The 17,206-nt window shown below is 38.9% G+C and overlaps 1 protein-coding gene across 14 annotated transcripts in view; it reads right to left on the bottom strand.

The window, feature by feature from the left end:
- The window catches only part of AFF2 (ALF transcription elongation factor 2), a 366,650-nt gene that overhangs the window by 25,359 nt on the left and 324,085 nt on the right, over positions 1–17,206 (bottom strand). For 13 of the 14 annotated variants that reach the window (XM_080553964.1, XM_080553958.1, XM_080553963.1 and 10 more), the window contains 5 exons: positions 15,342–15,466; positions 8,629–8,863; positions 6,628–6,767; positions 6,037–6,100; positions 2,572–2,708 (listed from right to left, as the gene is read on the bottom strand). In XM_080553964.1, coding sequence (XP_080410090.1) covers positions 2,572–2,708; positions 6,037–6,100; positions 6,628–6,767; positions 8,629–8,863; positions 15,342–15,466 — 701 coding nt within the window. The remainder of the gene's footprint in view (positions 1–2,571; positions 2,709–6,036; positions 6,101–6,627; positions 6,768–8,628; positions 8,864–15,341; positions 15,467–17,206) is intronic. The other variant, XM_080553959.1, reaches the window with a different exon arrangement.

The following is a 17,206-nucleotide window of genomic DNA, read 5'->3' as shown; positions in this document are numbered from 1 at the left end:
AGGTACTTGTGTTAGAATAAGTAATAGGGTTCAGCGTTGCGTAAGAAAGTTTTAAGGTATCCAGGCAGTCTTGATGAGTTCTCATTTACAAGGAGGTAATGGAGTGCAGGCAAGCTGTGCTGCTCTCACGCTGCCTTCCTCCCACTACCCCCATCATCAGTTTCCAGCCTGCAGCTGGAGCACAGCACCTGATGTGCTTCCTCCATGTCCTCTCTCACCTGCTCTTTGGTATTGTTATTTCAGTCATAGTGAATGTGTCTGATCAAACACAACGATGTATTTCTCTTTGGGATTTTCAGTATTATGTTAGGGATTTTAGTGTTACCATTAACCTAAACACCTTTGAATGTCACATCTCTGATATGCCCAATATCTTTGATGCTCCTCTTTCTTTGACATGGCTAATGCAAAAGGAAAAAAATGGGCCTCTGACAGAGGGGGGAGTTACTGTTTCATAGCCCACAGTAAAAATCTGTTAACATTAGGAGCCACATTAAGAAAGCTGCATGCTTTGCTTGTACATTCATGAACTGTACATACAAGAATTGTGTATTTGTCCACAGAGTTTATTGAAGCCTTACCAGCCTGCTGCTCACCTGGGCAGTCACCTTTTTTCCACGTCTAAACACTGATGGCAATGGTCAAAATCAGTTAATGTTATCAGTTAAATGGCCAAATCAGTGTCTCACTGGCTGCCTACGAGATTCTGCATACAAGAATTTGTAAATTAAGCTCTACCTTTGATGGTAGGCAGCGGAGTTAATCTCACCTGAATGGAGCTAGAAAATGTCTACTCTAAAAAAATCGTCCAGATTCCTGCATAGTCAAAAGCAGTTCAAAAAGCAATTCAGAAATAGTTAAGGTGCTGCTTCCACGCCCAGATCCATCTATCATGTAGCCCACAGTAGGACTGCGCTGATACAGGAGCTACCAGGAACCCCTTGAACTGGCTGAGGGCCAGTTGCGCCAAGGTGCAGCTGTGGATGGACTCATCTGACTCCATCCAGCACTGGCACTGTAGGTGGAGAAAAGCTGCAGGGATCATCCCTTTGTGAGCTACTCCTAGGGCTGCTGCTCTCTGAGTTAAGTGGCACACGTGTTGCAGCTCTCGAATGAAGATTTTCCGTCCATCCACTTCTGAATAGACAGACTGCTGGACTGAGTAACAAGATTTTCAACTGTGCTGTGTGGTTTTCTTCAAAAATAAAAATAAACATGGTTTTCCACAAAGAAGCACTCACTTCTTTAAAGAATATTCCTACAGTTTACCATGCCATATGACTGTAGTTGTGTAGATCAGCACACAAAGTATTGAGCTATCTGCTGCTAGAGTGCATAAAGAGTTTCAGTACCATGAAGCAGATTTTCTTAATTCCACTGCTCTTGAGGTTTTATCTTGGATCTAAATGTTGAGTGAACATCAGTTTTTGTTGAATAATCTCTTTAGACTTTCTTCTTCTTAAAGAAGTGTAGGATGTTAAAACATGTTTTTAAATATTTAACAGGAGTATTATTTACCTGAGAGTAAGAGCTTCTTCAGATTTGATACGTTTTATTATATAAATACCTACTTATTCAAAATGTAAAATATATTTTTGGCAGTCTTTAATAACTAATCTGGCATATTAAAATCCTGTACATCAAAAAAAAACCACCTTTGTCCTATTAAAAAACAAACATTTACAGGTCTGATTTGCTTCCTGTTCTTCCTCTTGTGTATACTGCCAGTAATTACAGCAACTTACCGATGATATTCCCAGCATACACTGGGGAAAGCAAAGATGTGTCACACTGAAGAAAAATCCTGTTGTTCTACTTACATGTAAATTTAATCCTGCTTGATTTCACTTTGGTAATTTGTGCAAGTAAAGCAAACAAAACCTTAGTTACTCAGGAGACCATCATTTCCACGGAGCCCACACTATGAAATAGCTACAGGTAACAGTAGCAGATTTCCAAATACTGATTCAGGTATTTTGTTGGTAAGTAAAGGCTCATTCATCTGTATTCTAGCCTACAAGTCTACAAAACTGTATTAAAACTAATTGAGCTGTTTAGCACTCTTTTATCATTGAAAATATACTTATTTAACACAATACATACACAAAGCTTCATCTTTGACTATGATCTTAAGTGCCAGGCTTCAGAGCTTTTTTTAACAGCCAAGTTATAAACCTCTAAAAACAGGGTTTGTAATAGAAATCCTGATAGACTCACTTTAATGTTTTGAATTATAAAACTACACCTTTTAAAAGACAAGTGTCATTGCCAAACAGTGAAATTACTATACTTTACTTCCACCCACTACATTTCAATTTTAATTTTATGAATATTGCAAATTATAACACTCACATTATAACCTCTAAAGGGGATAATTTATAAAAGCAGTGTCCATCAATTATAAATTTTCCATGACATTAATAAAATGGCAAGAACTAATTATGATGACTTCTGAGATGAAGATGCCTTGGACAAATCATTAATACGTTGAAACGATATTTTTTAAAACATAGCAGGTTCTAATTATGACTGAAATGAGATTATGAAAATGATCACAGAAAGGACATTAACCTGATGAGTTCCACAGTCTCCGAGTACATGGTGTATGGAGATTTAGCTTCTAATGGATCTCGCTCCATAGCGTTCCCGCACTCGATGAAGGAGAGGGCAGCATCAGCATAATTCACTGCTTTGCCAAACTTCTCCAGCTGAAATGGGAATGACACAATCAAGAAAATCCTTCAGCTTTAATTTCTAGGTAGACAGATCATAATACAAAGCAACACGAGCATTAGGATGAAAGCAAAGCGATACCAATAGGTAAGGGTGAATTGCACACAGAAATTAAAGGAAGGTCTATATTTTTGCAAAATCTTTTCAGGTAATACATGGCCAGGCAGTGCACAGAGGGAAGTCAATTGACATCCATGGATTTACACAGGCAATGAAGGACACTCAGCATGTTTGAACAAATCCATATTGCTCTTCAATATACGAAGTAAGTTTGCATGCTGCTATGCAAGGGTTAAGTAACAACTCCATGCCATATGTCAGATGTCACTCTCTGTGGTGATTGCTGACAAAAAAAAAAATCTCATCACTTATGTGATGATTGAAAGAGAGGAAGGAAAAAAAAAAAGGAAAAAATATAGCTCTGCTAAATATTTTATTTTACTAGGATTTTATTGCGAAAGGTTTTAGCCCTCATAATGGTTGTGATTAAACTGACTTAGACATACTGATTTCTTTTTTATGTGTAATGAATATTATATATGACATTTTTATAGGAAGTATTTTATAATAGTATTTAACATTTTCAATTTTTGATAGCTGGATGTAAGAATTCTACTAATGTGGCATTTGATATAAGAGATCCAATATACTTTAAGTCATTTAAAATTTTCTTTGGATGTCTTTATCAAAATATTTTGATGCATCTGCATATGTTTTCCATTCACAAAAATGGAAGCCTGTCCTAGCAATATATTAAGCAGAACATTTAATATTGGTTCAAGGTAACAGTATATTTGGCTTTGTGGCTACTCCAAAGCTGTCTTTATAACTAGTTCCCTCTGCATTCCTGGAAGGTTTTAATTTCAAGGTCTGCTCTTTCACACTGATTATGTACAAAGTCTTTGTACAACTGATAGGTATTACCTGAATGATCACAAAAGGGGAAATATTTTTATGTTTTCCCTGTACTCTGCTGGCTACTACTCAGCATATACTTCAAATTCCTTGCTTCAGGTCTTCCAAAGAACACTTCATGTAGTACAAAAAAAGGAAGTTGACTGTGAACAGACTTAGTATGGGTGTACACTGTGAGCCAGAAATGGGATTTCACCCTGCCCTTTGCTCTATGCTGACTCCAATGGAGTAGGTGGAATTACTCCAGCCCATCCCAGCACAGCTGGGAACAGAGCAAAGTCTCCAAGATCTCTTCCATATGGTACAGTTAGTGGCCACTGTAAAAAACCTGATGCCCAAATCAGCTGATTCCTCACTGCTGTTCCAGACAAGGACAGGTTTTCTCAGGGTCACTCCCATATGATGCAAAATGCCCTGACCTTCACCAGAAATCTCTTTTCCATACAAGCTCAGAAACAGCATCGCCACGCATCTCATTTTCATTTGCTGACACATTCTGAGGTCACGTGCATTATCTTTCCAGCCACTGCCACACATCTTTCAGTTCTGTGTGATCTTTGCCATGTCAGCACCGAGTAACCAGAAAAAATTGTTTCCTTAGAACAACTAACACTACGGGTTTGCACAGCAAATGTGCTACATGGAGATAATTTGTGTGCAGCTGTATGGGGGTGGGGAGGTGAGACCTAAATACCAGAAAGGAAAAAAAAAAAAAAAAACAAAACAGATAGCTTGTTCACGGGTATTTACGTCTGCCAACAAGTTGTGTTGTAGTGGATGGCCTCACATTCCTGTAAGAGCACTTGGGGTGTCAAACTGCTAGTGACAGAAAAGGCTGGGCTACAGGCAGCAGCATGATGTGCCGTGCCTGCTCCTCTTAGTTCTGCTTGAGAAACACCACTAATTCCACGAGGCATAGGCAAAGGTAAGAGGATGGAAGACAGGTCAACACCTTCTGAGAGAATCAGGCTGTGGAGGGAAGCAGATTGACATAGCGTGTTGACATCACCAGGAGCCTGAACCTGTAAATATTTGCTAGCGTGGAGCAGGCAGCCCTGTGCCAGAGCCACGTGTGCTTTCTCTAAAGGTCAGCCAGCTGCGGGAGGTGTTGTCAGTCTGCCTCTGCCAGCCTTCCCCATGTGCAGACACCAGGGCTCCGACTGAACATGCTCTGAGCCGCTCAGTAGGGACCGGTGTGGGCCACCTCCTGCAAATGGGCGTGTTGGGAGGGACAGCTGATACCTTGGTGACCTGAAGCAGGTAGCTTGGCACGTTAACTCTCCTTTACTCCTTCAGTCCATCAGAGAGCAGAAGGGAGAGCAATTTTCCTTTAATTTTTGAAACATAGCACACAGTTGTTTTCTTTTTTTGACAAACACTTCTTCCCAGCTACAAAAATCTCTGCTGTGGAATGACATAATGTGCATACACAAAACCTCCAAATAATAAAGTGAGAGGTGAATAATCACCCAAATTACAACAGAAAAAGAATTGGAGGGGTGAAATGAATAGCCACACTCTGTTTTAGATGTCTTGGTTTAAATAAATAGGTGAGCCAAGCTCCACTTAGCCTGCATAAATGAGCTGTTGTTCTGCACTTTGTGAAGCATAGAGGAGCAAAGCTCTTATTGCAAAACAAGTGGCCATTAAAGGCACTTCAACACTAGCAATATCTTGGATTGAATAAACTATGACAGAACTACAATCTGGCAGATTAGGTAGTTCTATCAAAACCCTTTGCAAAATTAGGTCAATCTTACTGGAATTTTAGCTGGGCCAAAATGAGAGAAAAATCTTTCCCAGCATTGAATTACCTCACTGCAAGATTTTTTTGGGAAAAAAAAAAGCCTGTAGAGTCTTTATTTACCAGCCTAATAGCATGCAATAAAAATGAATGCATCATTTAAAAATCAATTCCTGTAAATTTTAAACAATTGGATTTGAAATATCAAATAGTTTTGCCACATGATAATGGGGTGGAGGGTGATTTGTCTTTCTTAGCTTTCTGTTACAGAGTATTTCAACACTTTTGGTTTGGGCTCAAAGTGAGTATGAAGACAAATTTCAAAAACACATAATCTTTTAGATATTATTTTACATCCTTTGCACACAGCATGACTGTTGCTTCTCCCCAGAAGAGATACCAGATATTGCAAAAAGTTTCTTTTTTGGGGGAATGACACGTTAAAGTCTAGGAATGGTGCTCTGGCTTTGGCCTGATGGTCAAATGGTTGCAGACAGTTTGTTTATAGAGTTCAGTCTGAAACATACTTCAGTCAATAGCAGAGTTCCTCTTGGTTTCCGAGGCTTTAGATGAGATTCAGAATACACATTTTTGTAATACTCAGCTCCATAGTGGAAAAGGACAAAAAAGCCTTGAAATCTTACCAATGCGTCTGCTTTATGCTTTAGCTTCTTAGCCTCTTGCATGTAATAATCTGCGTTGTGGAGCCTTAAGAGACAGAATCAATTATTTCAAGTCTTTGTTTTCATACAGTTGGACAAACATTGTTTGAGAAAAATGCTGACTGCTTCCAAGAACAATTTAGATATATACACCCACTTATCTCTTTCAATCTTAACCTGATATTAATCTGAAGTTACCGTATGCAAAGTTTTGATGGGTGACCTGAATGCAAAATAACTAGCTGTGAAAACTGGCCACCCACAGGAGCCATTAACATGTGCTGAACAGAGGAAAAGGAAAAATAGTTTAAACTAATTAAAAAAATGAAGAAGAATTACTGTGAGCCAACATTCATGATCTGAAAACATTTATCAACAGAGACTTCATTAATCAGTGACAACAGTTCATTTGTAAAGATTAAAACTGTATGTGCCACTGTGCAGCACTATCCACGCAGGTGTCCAGTGCTAGCATTAAAACCAAAGATAAGCTCTTTCACTGGGAGCTCTACTTGTACGAAAATCCTAAGTATCTAACATGCAACTAGCACAAAGAGATCCAATAGTACTTACACATCATCAAATGTAATTTTAGGTCTTCTGGGCTCAGAATTCCCATTAGAAAGAGTTGGCATTGCAGACCAGATGTCTGTTTCTAGATGGCTGGTATCAAGAAGAGCATTGGCTGTTGGTGCATTGTGGGATTCTTCCTCCTAGAAAAAAGGATTGCAGTTAATTCTTCATAACTCAAAACATATAGACACATAAAAAAAACTAAGGTGCAAAGTAGCATGCATGTGTAGCCAACTACATCCTGGAAACCTCATGAAACCACCTTCCATCCTTTCTAATGAGCCTATTAGATTAAGTAAGCATTATGACTTCACCACTGACCCCTCACCTGAACTCACTTCCCTACACTCCAAGGTGAAAGCCAGCCTGGGTAACACAGTACTTCTGACTGGAGGCACTCATTAAAGCCAGCATGGGGAAATCTAATGCAGAAGGGCTGGATGTAAATGACTTCATTTGAGGTGGATCACACTATTGTCACCTTTTTCTATAGAATTAGTAGGTAACTGCAAGGTGTCTGTAAAGTCTGCTCAGTTTTGAGCAAGGAGTAGTTTCCTCACCCTTGTTCTACTGGAGAAGAATGGAAAGCAGAAGTCAAGAGTTGTGACTCTGTATTGATTAAAAATAGAAGCATAACAGAAGCATTTAAATCCGGCAATTGCAACTTTCACGCTATGTCCGCAACCAGATAAACTATATTTAAGATGAATCAGTGAACTAATAAAAGAATTCTAGCTTATTTTAGAAGACAAATATTTTGGGTACCAGGATAATAGATATGCCAAGGATAAATCTGACTGGAGGTGCTGGGAGGGAGAGGAAGTGGCCCTGCTGTTTACATAGCATATTTTATTTGCTGACATACGCAGTTCATTTTGGCATTGATTTCAGTTGAAGGTGTGTGTATTACTCTCGCAGCTTGAAGTGACACAATGGTATCAGAAAGCAACAGGGATGAATGAATAAGGTGAAGCAATTTGTCACTTATGTTCCAACACAACTTCTGAGTTTTACTATTACAGAGCATGGCAACAACCTCTCACAAAGTGTCGAACTGTGAAAAATGGGGCTACACGTGTCCTTTTCTGTGGCTGAATTCTCTTCTTGTCTTTTAATTCTGACAGTGATACTAAAATACAGTTCTATCCTAAGTGATATACTTGAAATTCCAATGGGAGGATTATTTCCTAAAATGGGCCAGAAAACTACGGTTTCCCTTTTTATTTTTTAAAGAGGATAACCAACTGATGTGAAATTTTACTTTCTTTATTTTTTTAAATCATTTTGCTATGCAGCTTCTAGCTTTGTCTCTTTTTCATGTATTTTTAGTAAAAAATCATCTGAATCTGATGAAAGGCAAGAAAGAAAGTACTGTCTATATGAAAATGTTTGGTGGGGACGTGGCCCTAACAGAATGGTGTTTTCTGGAGGGAAAAACATTACCACTTACATAATATCTAAAAGTTAGTACAAAATTCATGGAGATTAGGTGCAAATACACCTTGCTGCTAAAGGCTGGGAGGCTGCAAACCTGCAAGAAGACATTTCTGTGTTGAGTATGCTATGGACAGGTATATTTTTGTTAGATTTTTATTTTCTGTTTAGTTTAGGCTACAACATTCAGTATAACTATACTGCTTAATTTTGCCCGATAATTTGTAGTAATGGTTCATGTGAAAGATATACAAATTCTTGACGTTTTATTTGCAAAATGTGCTTGTTGTGTCTACAGAGTTGGGTGAATAATTACAGCCAGTCAGTGGCTGCAAAGGCTTTCTTCTGAGGCTCAGGGACCAGGTGTTTCAGGGAGTGATACACAACACCAAGTAGATGCTTAATGCTGACCTAAAAAGCTCTGCAAAGATCTCACTCCTTTCTGCTTTAGAGTGAAACTACATAAGGATTTAAAAATAGATACTGGGAAAAAAAATCAAACAGAACAAAGCTAAGTTAATTTTATTTTATCTTGTTCACTTCCAGCAACTGAGGTCTGTTACTTACACAGACTCCTTTGGGGTTAGATGAGGATTTATTTTCATTCTTTCTGTGTTTAGAAACAGAAGAGGAAGAGCTGCTGGTCTGAGAGGTGTTTGTGATGTTGGTCTCTTGGCTGAAGGAGCTGTTGTCACTGCTGTGCCGCCGGTGCACAGGCTCATCCAAGAGAGGGGATAACGGAGGAGGGAACAGCTTCTCTTCTCTTTTCTTTGCCACCTTCTTCACGGAGCTATTGCTGTTCCTGGGACACAGAAAAGAACCAGCTGCATTTCAATCGTGGTTAATCCTCCACAGCACAAAGCTCTAGATTTTATTTACTGAAAAGCCAGTTCTACCCTCAGATACGAGCCGTGATCCCTCATGTCCTAGAAACAAAGTCAAAAGGAGACAAGGCAGACATAAAAGAGCCACCCCTGCCTTTTCGGCCTTTTCAATGGCTGCAGAAACCTCCTACTTTGGAGGACGACTTCCAGTGCATTAGTACAAATTGCACCCACTTTAAATGCTAATTTGAGTCAGTCTTCATTTGAGAGGTCAGCGAGGTTCTGACTCAGCAAAGTGCTGAAAAGTTTTATGCCCAGGGTTAGTTCCTTTGACATCAAGGATGGCTATTTACGTGTTTAACATTAAGCATTTTTAAAGAGGTGGATTAGGGCCCACATAAGCAACCTTTGCAAAAACACGTAATAGCACACGCCACGTGAACAAAAAAAATAATTTATAAGTACAAAATGATAACCATAACAATAACAAGATAATAATTATTTGACCTCTAGAATAAAACCAATGTTCAACACTATATTAAAATGATACATTGTAGCTGGCAAAAGCCCTTGAGCAAATATTGGTTGATGAATTGAACGTGATTCAGAAAATGAATGTGGTTTTGACATGAAAGCTCTAGTAATATGATAATCTATTGTCTGTTTTATGTACAGAAATTGTTAGCTGGCTGGAAATGGCAGCTGGGATACACAGTTAAAACAACAAAAAAAAACACATGCTAGACCTTTCTCCCCTCAAATCTATGAAGAAAAAAAACACAGCACCCTACCACTGTTTAACATATCAATCTACCGATAGATTTTTATTTTAGGTACTGTTCTAATCCAGTCAATGAAGATAACGTGAATTTTAATCTTTTGTTAGACATCTGATATTGCACTATACAATCATTTACTTTTCATGATTATTGACTAAAATTTCAATAGCAAATTAAGTCAACAAGAATTTATGTTTCATTCCTAGTCGCTTTCAGTCAGTGTCAGGAATTATAGATTTACTTTGCAGTAAGGTAGCCAGTGAAAGAGAAGAGTGCAACCCAGGTTTCCCTGCTCCTCATTCTGGCACCATGCAGTGTAACAGCACCCTCTCATTCCAGGCCAGCCTCTTTTGCAGTTTCCCCAACAGCATCAATCAATGATCAATGGCCAACAGATCAAACACCTGCTTTGATCATTCCCCTACTTTGGGCCCTTGGTGGTACAAAAATATTTCAGCCTGTTTTCATAACAAAGTGATATCAAACCAAACCCCTGTGTTTCAGGTTTTATAGCTCTTCTACTCAAAACTATTTTAATTCAACTGAAGCAGAGCTAAAAATAACTTCGAAATTCTCTAATGTTAAAGATCCTCAGACTGAAGAAATAAAAGCAGCACAGAATTCATACTGCCTTACAGTAGGACGGGTATGGATGCTGTCCTGTTTGGAAAACACATGGGCCTGAAGATCAAAGGAAAGCAACCAGGTCGGAGGAGACTGGCAGTTCTCTGCGAAGACTGATTTCATGCACATGTGGTCCTGCAAGCATGTCCTCCAAAAAGTTCTCACTCAAAGCCCCATCTGTTAGCTTCTTACCACCAAAGGGCATTTTGGAACTGAGACAAGTTACCATAGCTATAGCACAATAACACTCTGAACTTTTTCCAGAGGAAAGTTTTCCAAAGAAAAGCAAGCACTGCCCCAACTGTTACTGTGTACAGAGGCAAAGCAGACAATTAATGAAATGCCCAGGAGCAGAATCCAAACCCTCTGCCTCCCAAGCCAGTGTCCTAAACAGGACTACCCTGAGCGTGCTGTTCAGTGGGTTGTCTAACAAACATGTATGGATGAGAGCACAGAGCTAAGTGCCCCTGCACCAAGAGGGGTGTGGAGCTCTTCCTTTGCCCTGGTACAGCTTTGCAAGGGGAACAGAAACTGAGTCTGGCAGATCTACCTCCGAAGTGTCTGAAGAAAAACTGAAGGTGAGCCATTGGCTAAGTCCATGTTAGGAACCACTAGCGAGATTTCTCCACACATCTGTGGCTATTTCCAGGGCTAAAACAAGACTCCAGCACTAGCATGGAGTCTGTCACTACGTGGTGAAATTTAAGCATACACAGAGCAATCCAAACAATGTTCCTTGGTTGCTACATGGAGGTGGGAAAGCAGTACAAGAAAAAAGGAAGAAGGCTGCAGGTACCATGGTAGAAGCCTCTTCTCCAACTGAGTGACATTTGTACATTCCAGAAGAGGCATCATATTCAGAGGCCTGACCTCCCTTTTGGGCAGTGTGTGAGACTTTGTTCACCTCACCTATGGGCTCATGTACAAGATAGAGCAAACAAAGATATAGAAGCCATTCTGCAGGTGAGAACATGTAACCACAACTGAAAATGCACTTGAGGATATATTTTTTCTGCATAACTAAAATTCAAACCCAACAGCAATACTTAATGGTTATAAGTTCTCTTTTTTCTTTTCTTTTCTTTTTTCTTTTCTTTTCTTTTCTTTTCTTTTCTTTTCTTTTCTTTTCTTTTCTTTTCTTTTCTTTTCTTTTCTTTTCTTTTCTTTTCTTTTCTTTTCTTTTCTTTTCTTTTCTTTTCTTTTCTTTTCTTTTCTTTTCTTTTCTTTTCTTTTCTTTTCTCTTTTCTTTTCTTTTCTTTTCTTTTCTTTTCTTTTCTTTTCTTTTCTTTTCTTTTCTTTTCTTTTCTTTTCTTTTCTTTTCTTTTCTTTTCTTTTCTTTTCTTTTCTTTTCTTTTCTTTTCTTTTCTTTTCTTTTCTTTTCCCTAGTTGCCCACTTAATCCTATAAATTTTCACAGGAATTACACTGATAATTTATTTAGCACTGTTACCTTCCTCAGATTTACACCAAAGCATTTATGTTAACAATAACCTCCGTGAAATAAGTTGTTACCAGCAGTTAACCAGATTGTCACTTTGCTTTGGGCTGTTAATGGGCTAAGAAACTGGTCTTTGATTGCAGTAATCACTAATTTTGAATGAATTTATTACAATAATTACTGAGACTCAATGGTTTAATTGGCTGACATGATTGTTAGTTAAACTATATTTAAAATCTAGGGAGAAAGACAATAAAAGTGGAAGGAAAAAACACAAGCAGAACTGATGGTCTTCTGGCTGCAGGGTTTAATTTTTGTGTCTGAGAAGGCCAATTACCAAGGAACGAGAAGGCTCCCCATCTGCCTTTTTTTTTTTTTTTTTTTTTTCAGCCTGGTTTCTTTTGGGGCAGAAAGCAAGCAAGCAGGCAACAAGAAGTCAGTGTGAGGGAATTGCCATCTCCTCTTACATTTCAAGCTGCTTTTCTTTACCCTCTCTTTATCCACTCCTTGTGGTATGCAGTGGTATCTCTGGCCTATTAGTGAGATAAAGCCATTGTCTGTACCGATCACTTGGCTTTCCTTTGCCTCTACTCTCTTGTCCACAATGAACTGCTGCACATTGACAGTGTATCTGATTTTCTGCAGGGGGTTAGCAGGGAAAGGTCACTCCCACATTAGCTTGGACCATATGGCAGCAAGTGAATGAAGCTGAAGTCATTGTCATAGATGTAGAAGGCTGTCTCTGCCTTGAATGAGCTGCAACGAACGCCGCTGTGACTATCCAAAGGATCAGCTAATATGTTGCCAGGTACAGGTGCATCTTTAACCAAAGGTCAAACGAAAGCGAAGAGGAAATCTCCAAAACCAGCCTGAAATGTTTGCCTCAGACATACGTCTAGCATGCCTGCTAGACGGCAGGCATGTTTCCCTGGTATGAAATTCAGACTCACAGTTTGCATCAGCACATAACTCTCTGTGTTGTTACAAACTGCCAAATGTTGGCAAACAGAGCTCTGTCTGGACTGGGTCTACCAATCAGGTATTTAGATATAAACGGTATTCAGCAGCACATACAATTAATGCTGAAATTAAAATTGCTCTGGCAAGCAAGTAAAAGCACAAACAATCCTCTGCTGCAAAGTGGGTAGCTGATCTGACAAAAATCTGACTCACAGCAGTGTTTCAAGTTATTACTATGAATTACTTGGGCACAAAACAGTATTGTTTATTTCTTCGTATGCTATGAAATATTAGAAACAGGGAAAATACAGTGATGATTGTTTGAATAAGTATATTTTAAATGTCACATTAGATTTAGGAAAAGGCATGAGACCCAGACTGTGTGAGGGAAGGAACAAGAGAGATAACTGTTTGTACAACGACTACATACAACAGAATGGCTATTTGGTTGGGCAAATGGCCTTTAAGTTCACAACTGACCATTCCAAATTTCTACACTCAAATTGCATACGTAAGTCATAGGAACTTGCGGAAATTAGGCATATAACTGCCCATATTAGACATGTAACCCTTTAAAACTCAATTGTGCATCCTTGCTTACTTTATTGAGCCCATACATTTAGGAACAGATTATGAGAGAAAGATATTTAAATGCCGAAACCAAACACAGGCAGCTATTTGGAGTTGCAAAAACACAGGTGTACCTATCTTCCACTAATTCCTCCCTGAATGCCTCCAAATTTTAGCCCAGAGATTGTGTTCTTTCTGTCAAAACACTCTTGCACCTATAAAAGAGCCCAGTGAGAGCCTCCAAAGCCTGCCTTGGGGTACTCGGCTTGTCGGCACAGGGACCATGTTCTAACAGGAGAGATCTACCATTCTTCCCGAGAGAAAACATCCACCAGGAGACGTAACACCTTCCTAATGGGTGAACTTCATTGTCAGCTGTAGCTGAATCATCCTTATTTCTCAAAGCCCTTTTGTAGAGAGTTCTGAATGAAAATGTAGGACCTTTGGGAGTAAAGAGGGTTTAAATGGCAAAGCCTATCTTTCAACCTTTCACCACTGAAGTGTTATTTTCCCCCACGCCTTTGAACAGTGCACAGTTTTAGATTCCCCTTTCTTCTTCCTCCCCTTAAAATTCTACTTAACCCTGTGGAAAACAGAACCACTCCTGAATGCTTAAAAACAACCTGGGGCGGTCCAGAAATGTGTTGTCACACAGTTCAGTCAGCTCCCTAATCTTCTGGGAAATACATTGATCTATGTTCAGATGCATATCAGTGGGAGCTGAAGACCTGAATTATCAAATAATATTGCATTTGTATCAAATGAACTCAGAAGACACCAATAATAAAGGTAGTATGATGCAGGTCTCTGCAGTTGAAAAGCAGTCAGAAAATTTTGTTTCAAAACTTGAGGAAGGTGAGAGGAAAAGGTACCATATAGAAATAACTATTGATGGACACAATTATATTTTAACAGAGAATACCAAAGGCTTGAAAGCTCTGAGGGATCAAATTAATGACCTGGAAAACAAGCTCAAATTAAGAAACATCAGGTTGGGGGTGGATCCTTTGGGCTTGCTGAAGACAAGAGTTGAAAGATTTTTTAATGGATTGTGGAGGTGTTGGGGATGGCTAATCCTTGATTCTCTCTGCAATATATCTCTACTCACTGTATTCCTAGCAATGACAATCAAGCAACATCCATCATGATGTTTATCAAATGTGCAACATATTACCCATCACACTGTAACTTCCAAATCATCTGCCTTTTCCAGAGTCAAACTCTGATCTTCTCAGTGGTATAATGAGGGGTTAGCTCAAGGACTGAAGTCCCTCTGTAATTACACCAGCACAAATAAATGCTCAACCTTCTTTATGGATTTTAAAATCTGTGTACTATTTCATAAATGATTTTTGAGCTTTATCTGAATTTAGATACTAATACAATCAAATTGTTTTCAGAAGCACATTGAGCATTTGATTCTTTGCTTGTCCTACTGCGAAGCAGAAAGCAGTGCCTCATCTCAAAAACATAAAAGCACAAAATTGATGACAGAAGGGAATTGGGTTCTTTGGTTATTTATAGAATGTTAATCTGGTGATTATAATAATCAGAATCATTATTTACATGGTGCCTGTTTGCTGAAGCATTATAGCTGTATCTCAAAGACACTGAAAGGCACAAACTATTTGATTACATGTCTGCTGAAATACAATGCATGTGTGTCTGAATCAGTTAGGGTCTCACCCCTGGCACTGCTGTATGCACAGTTTAAGTGAATGGAAAAGTCATTATTTCATTCAAGAAAACTGAGAACTGTCTCATAGGAAAACAATTTCAAAAATAATTTCCAGACAATCAGATGGATCCCATTCTGGCCATAGAGGTGAAGGATGATGGGAGCGAGAAAGAACCTTGAAAGAATGCAATATGGTGGAAGAAGAGTATTTCAGGATTGCGATGAGACTCTAATTTCCAGTAGCCCATCAGAAAGCTGAACGAATCTCATCCAAAACCATGCGGACCCTCTTCCTAATGGCTGGGAATAGCAATGCCTGGTCACTTATGCTTTCCCATCTAAGACATCTGTAGAACAGTACTGTGAAATCCCTCATGAATGTAATGGGAAAAAAAAAAAAGAACTTACTCTTTAGTGCTGGTTAATCTGTGATTCGGTATTGGAGAGATACAAGGTGGGAGCAAGCACGAAGCTGAAGGGTCCTCCAGGCGCTGCTTCTTGGTTTCAACAAAGGTATCCAGGTTTTCCGACTGCTTTAACAAAAAATGCAGAGCTTGAAAGATCGTGCATCTATGCACAGTTTCACTTGCCATTAAGAGGAGCTCAGGAATCTCAGTGTATTTCCTTTACAGAAGCAGCAGTTAAAATACTGTTCTAAGAGAAGTGGAGGTAACCTGAAATCAGGGCTAAAAGTGCTCCAAACACATGACGTGAAGTTATATAAGTGACACAGCCAGATAATTAGGAAGCAAAACACCTCATGTGCTATAGTTATCTTCTGTAACTATACTGTAACATTGGAATTTAATTAATAATTCAGACAGAATGACTTGATAGCACCAAATGTTACTCAAGTAAATAGCTTTTACTCACTGACTTAACGGAAGTCACTGAGAAAACTTCCCTGAGTAAGTATTCCTCACAGGACTGAAAGACTACAGGACTGAGCTCTAAGGTGGCAGTCATCAACAGCGATAGCTGGTTGAAAATTTGCTTTGAAAGATTCCCTAACGCATGACTTCTGTGCCTGAACTAGGATGGTGCAAGCAAAGCTGATTACTGCTCTGTCACTGGAAACTTCATATCATCCTTCGAGCCCATTAGTAGATGTCTAAAATAAGTCTTTAAATAGCATGATTTAGAAATCCAAATCAGACTCTTCCTACCCTGTTTTAACTGTTGTTATACCCTAAAGCCATTGTAATTGGTTTGTTTCCTCTTGGGTAGCACTGAACTGTCACACAGCAACTGAACAGGCTCTTTCAGAGTGTAGCTTATATTTGTGCAATCCCAGAGTGAGATTCCTCACATTGTTACTTTCTGATTCACAGTCCCAGCTAACGAAGTTCCAAGGCTCCAGCTTTCATATAACCCCTGCCCCCTATTTCCCCCTTTTATTTTTTTTTTCCTGGAAGCCCTATGTTTATTTGCCAGTACCATATTCTTGTTTTAGCCATCATACTAATGCACCGCTGTTTTAATAATTAGTATACCCATTGTACACTGTTGTAAATACATATAAACATTGACATTTATACATCCCTTTCCTCTTCCTTTTCTCCTTCCCTCTTACCTCTCTGCCTTCAGTGTACAGCTAGAATATAAATTGAATAAAAACCTGCTGAGTTTACTCATGTGATTATTTCCACTTAATTCAACAGGGAAGGAGCCAGTGCAGTGACTCATGTAGGCAGGGGTGCAGACCCTGTGTCTGCCTGGCATTGTCTGACTTTGTCTTGCATTAACTCTCTCGTACCACTGGACTGCTCAAACTCAGCATTTCAATGCTGTTCAGAAGTTTGCCAGAACAGACAGCTGAAGTCACATTCACAATGATTTATAAAATTTGGGGTATAAAAAATACGCTATGACAACTTCTCGCAGGGAGACCAGAGCACAGCCATTTCAGCTGGAAAAAAAATGACTACAAAAATTCATTTATGATATAAAACCCCAGTTTCTTTTCTGAAAACACATTTAGTTTAAAGTGCATTGTCATATCCCACAAGATAGGATACCCTTGGGCATAAATAACATAAAACACATGATAAAACGTGATGCCTTAAGACAAAACATATTTGCTTTTCCAGGTAGCTGCATACAGAGAGCAGCTAGTTAAGCAAATGATATTTCTATGAATCAAATTCATTTGTATAACAAAACAATATAGAGACTAAATTCACCAGGAGCATAAGCAAGCACCATTCCATTGACTTTAATGAAGTTATGCCTGTTTAAGCCAGTGGTGAAAATGCATAAATTCTGCAGACAAT

Source organism: Anser brachyrhynchus (assembly GCF_964034855.1).
Source record: "Anser brachyrhynchus genome assembly, chromosome: 13".
NCBI lineage: Eukaryota > Metazoa > Chordata > Aves > Anseriformes > Anatidae > Anser > Anser brachyrhynchus.
This window is presented reverse-complemented; position numbering and strand designations above follow the sequence as displayed.